Source organism: Thunnus thynnus, chromosome 6, assembly GCF_963924715.1.
Source record: "Thunnus thynnus chromosome 6, fThuThy2.1, whole genome shotgun sequence".
Lineage (NCBI taxonomy): Eukaryota > Metazoa > Chordata > Actinopteri > Scombriformes > Scombridae > Thunnus > Thunnus thynnus.
The window spans coordinates 9,130,237-9,134,560 of NC_089522.1; the positions used below are offsets into that span (position 1 = coordinate 9,130,237).

At 41.4% G+C, this 4,324-nt stretch overlaps 1 protein-coding gene across 1 annotated transcript; it reads right to left on the bottom strand.

The window, feature by feature from the left end:
• Positions 1-96: 96 nt before the first annotated feature.
• hspb7 (heat shock protein family, member 7 (cardiovascular)) lies at positions 97-4,011 on the bottom strand. Its single transcript, XM_067591587.1, has 3 exons — positions 3,586-4,011; positions 945-1,069; positions 97-760 (listed from the first exon to the last, which is right to left on the bottom strand). Exons 1-3 carry the CDS (start codon positions 3,755-3,757, stop codon positions 581-583), a joined length of 477 nt encoding a protein of 158 aa, XP_067447688.1. The 5' UTR covers positions 3,758-4,011; the 3' UTR covers positions 97-580.
• Positions 4,012-4,324: the final 313 nt, after the last annotated feature.

Below are 4,324 nucleotides of genomic sequence, written 5' to 3' on the forward strand. Positions count from 1 at the left end.
ATATATTTAGATGCAGCTCTCAAACCCCAAACTCCAGGCCCATACCTTTAATAAATACAGTTTGTCATGCCAAACATCAATCAAAAGAGCAGGATGTTTATTGTCAAAGCCGGAGAATTTTATTCACACAAATAATAATATACAATAAATTATTATTAATGAGAAACCATCAATTTCAGGTGCGTATTATGTTTTAAAATTGTTTAGAAAAGAGGACAGGAGTGAAGTAGTGAACTGATCCGTTAATTACTATTGTATGTGTGTGTGTGTGTGTGTGTGTGTGTGTGTGTGTATGTGCGACTTTGTGCAAATTCTATACATGTACAAGCCCCTGTGTCTCAGTCTGTGTTATGTGCAGGTGTGACATATTACTGCTGTGTGTGGTGAACCAACTCAGAATATAAATGAGCAGCAGCAGGCATTCAGCCATGAAGTGAGGATGTGGCATCTTTAATAGAGCACAGTGCCGACTGTCTGAGTGTTTCATGTAGAATGGTGTCGGTGAGGACAGGAAATAGAGGAAGTGGCATAAAAAAAACACAAGAACTGAGTGGTTTGTGATGAGAGAGTCAGTCCCTCTCTAGATCTTGATTTCGGTGCGGAAGGTCTGTGTGTGCTCATGTTTAGCCGGGTGTCGCCGCGCCCGGACTGTTAGGGTCCCCTCTGCTCCCAGTGATGATGTCACAGAGGTGGGGTCCACATCCTCAGGTAGTTGGCACTTGTGGGTGAATGTGTTCATCACTGAACCATCCTGGGCCAACTGTTCAAGAAAAAAATGTTAGAAATGACTTGATGTATTGAATTAAAATCTATAAATCTATTAAGGCCACAGACTTCTGTTTAATAAGATTGTTGTAGCAGAGTCCCATCATGGGAAGATTTTTATAGTTATGATACCTTCAAGACTGATGTTACCATTTTAAATCAAAAGGAAAGCTGCCCACCTTTTCTGCACGGACTTCAATCTGGTTGTTGGATGTGGTGACGATGACATCTTCAGGCGAGAAGTCTTGGACATCAACTGTGAACTGGTAAGAATCCCCAAGAGTCTTGATATTTCCAGCTCCACCTGAAACCACCACAAGATAAGAGAGGATTTTAGATCAGAGGAGGAAACAGGAGTGTAGAAATGATGGTGTTTCATTAGGGAGCAGATCAGAAGCACAGATTGATGTAAAATAATACAACATGTGAATGAAAGACTTGCAGTTATTTTCATTTCTGTATTCCACGCCAACACTCAACCATCCTGTTGAATGATGTAGGTTCTAAGCTGAAATAAAACATTATTCAGCCTCATTATTTTCTCTTTTGCTGGGTGTTTCCACAAAATGGTCATAAACATACCAGCAGGCCAAGCTGGCCCGGCTCTGTGTGTTTGCTTGGAACCCAATTTTAATTTTAACGTGCTTTTAGTTACCCACAGTTTTTTGTTATCCACATCTTGTTTATTCATATTCCAAGTTTATCCACTGCTATTTTTCCCAATGACATTTGAACATTTCATATCCAAATCCACAAGTCTGACGTCTGTGTTTCTGTCTGCGCTGGTCTGTTGAGCATAAAGTATCTTTTTAAGCATCAACAGATTTGTGCAAAATAATTTCCATTAAAACCCACTAAAGAAATAACTAAAGGATGTCTGCCGTCAGCTTCTACATTGACCAGCTTTGTTTAAACAACAGAAATAAAATTCATGACATACTGTTGACCACGGTTATGTTAAGTATTTTTTTTAAATTTCTGTCATTAAATCACTGAATGTCAGTTTCTTAGCTGTGGAACAAAATTCAAAATATAATGATTAGGCTGGTTATCACAGCCATGGCTGTCTGTATATTGTGTACAGTACTATAGAAAGTCATGTTAAGTTATAGCTTTCATATTAAAGCTATGATGGGAGTTCAGTTTCATTGTCAGCAAGACAAACTTCCAAGAATTTGTCTTTCTGCTTTTTTGTAACTTTCTGTTTATGCAAATTTCTTGCCTCCTTTATTTCAGCAAATGATTTTGTACTTTAAGCTGCATTCACCAATTTTTTTGGGGGCCACTTTGGGGTAGCAGAACAAGCTTAAAACATCTTCTAAGTTTAACATATTATCACCTGTTAAAGTTGTTATGGGGAATGACTCATGGCAAATAATTTCCTATTTACACGTCTTGCCAACATGGAGAAACATTAGGAATTCATTAGGAATCAGGTGTATCCACCATGATGAATGTAGGGCCAATGTTGTATGCTCAATGTCAGATTTCTGTTTATGGCCTCCACCAACTCCACATTATATTTGTCTAATGAGCTAAAAGAGACTAAAAGCTCCATAGAGCTGAAGAGAACTGCACAGTTGGGTGATAATTCTCTGTGGACTTGTCACTAAAAATGACACCTCTTGCATTACACATAATCATTTGATCCAATGTTCATATAAAAAGATAAGGGCAAGTGCAGCTTTAATGATCTGTGTGGGGAATCAGGGTCATGGCAGCAGCAAACAGTAACAGGATACAGCAGACAAACATGAATAATATTCTAATGTGGTCTGATGCGTTGTCTGGTCGGTGACGCTGATTCTGAGCTCAGCGAAGAACTACGTGGCAACATGACCTCATATGCATGCCACTGAGCTGGAAATGAGTGTGTGAGTGAGATTAGCTCTGATTTAACATATGCGGGGTGGTTTGATTATGTGACATCATTCCGACTGCGTGTGTTTGTGTATGTATGTGTGTGTGTGTGTACGCTAGTCACTGAGCAACCATCTGGTCATTCCTTATGCAGGCGTCATCCTAGATACTCAGTGTGTGAAGTCACAGTGCTGGCAGTCAGTCCAGCATTCCCCGGCTCGTGTTTGTGTGTGTGTGTATGTGTGTGTGTGTGTGTGTGTGTGACTTGCTTTGCCTTTAGCTGCATACACCCTGGGGCTCCTGTGCTGCATCTAAGGGATACCGACCATGGCTCCAAAACAATTCTGTTCTGCCCCTGACACATGCAGCACATGAACTCTGAGTCCATTTAAAGTTCAAATGTCACACGTTCACACGTCTTTGTGCACCAACAGTGAGAGCCGATACAGAACAATTCACACTAGCTCCACACATTACTGAGCTGGAAGATGAACCAGCCACTGTAAAATGAAATATCTGCTGATTTAAATGTGTATTTTAAAAACATAAATGCTTGAAAAAACTGGAAGAGAAAACTAAAAAGTGACTTGGTTGAAAAAAAAGTACATCTTCTCTCAAACAAATCTGTTTTCTTATTTTACACTTTGTACACTCCATCAAGCAGCACCATGACTACACTCATGCTTACTATGGAAACATTTGTCCACACACATCAACCTCACCAGAGTCCTTTTGCATTTTAAACTCAGTCCTGCCTGTTGTCTCCCTCCTCTGAACTGTCACCTTGGACATGTTTAACCACCACTTCATGGAGAAAAACACCACACTATAAACAAATAGCTTGCAAGCAGATAAATAAATCTGGTGCACAGTCAAAGCTGTCACTTCAACCTGCTATTACTATAATTTTTTACCACTGCTCTATATACAAAATGAGTTACAGAATTGCTTCCAACTTACTGGAAAACCCCAAGGCGTTGCTCCCAGGCCTCATGAAGGAGCCAAAGTCCTCAGTGAACAGTCCCCGGCTCTTCTCCATGTATGGATTACCAGAGGAAGAGGAAGAGGATGAGGATGAAGTCTGGTGGAAACTACGCTCCGATCGATAGGCAGAAGAGTTGGTCACACTCATGGATGGCTGAGAGTGCTGGGTAAGGCAGAGGAGGAGAGTAATGGGAGAGAAGAGGGAGGCGGGGAGAGTTGTTTCTTCTTGTGGCTGCTCTGGGAGGCTCCCAGATGTAAAATATACACACAGCTCTTCTTTCCTACGTCTTCTATTCTTTCTATTTAGTTATTCCTTGTTTGAGTTAGATGAGATCACTTATCCTCCACTTTTGTCCTCTTATTTTCTCACTCTCCTGCAGCCACTGACCCACGGCCCTTATATATACTGTGTGGTCCCATGCATGGTTGGGAGGTGTGCACATGTGTCACAGCTCATTGGGAAAGGGTAATAGTGGTCTATATTTATCATGAGACTCACAGACCGATGGAGAGAAGGGTCTGTGGTTGGAAAAGTTCTGGGCATTGAAGGGCCTGAGCTTAAGAGTCGGGGGGTGGGGGGGTAGTGATTTGATAGAGAGAGAGGTAGAGAAAGAGCAGGGTGAGAGGGGGGCAACAGTTGTCATTCCAGACACACCACCCCTGAAATAGCTTCCCTCTCCTCTCTTTAATTCTCCCTGCGCTCCATCACTCCTTT

Bases quoted from the DNA above. Each gene is read 5' to 3' on its own strand.
- hspb7 (XM_067591587.1), bottom strand. From the start codon at position 3,757: ATGAGTGTGACCAACTCTTCTGCCTATCGATCGGAGCGTAGTTTCCAC. The intron at 1,070-3,585 runs GTAAGTTGGAAG...TGGTGGTTTCAG, and splicing joins CAACGCCTTGGGGTTTTCCA to GTGGAGCTGGAAATATCAAG. The intron at 761-944 runs GTGGGCAGCTTT...TTTCTTGAACAG, and splicing joins TTGAAGTCCGTGCAGAAAAG to TTGGCCCAGGATGGTTCAGT.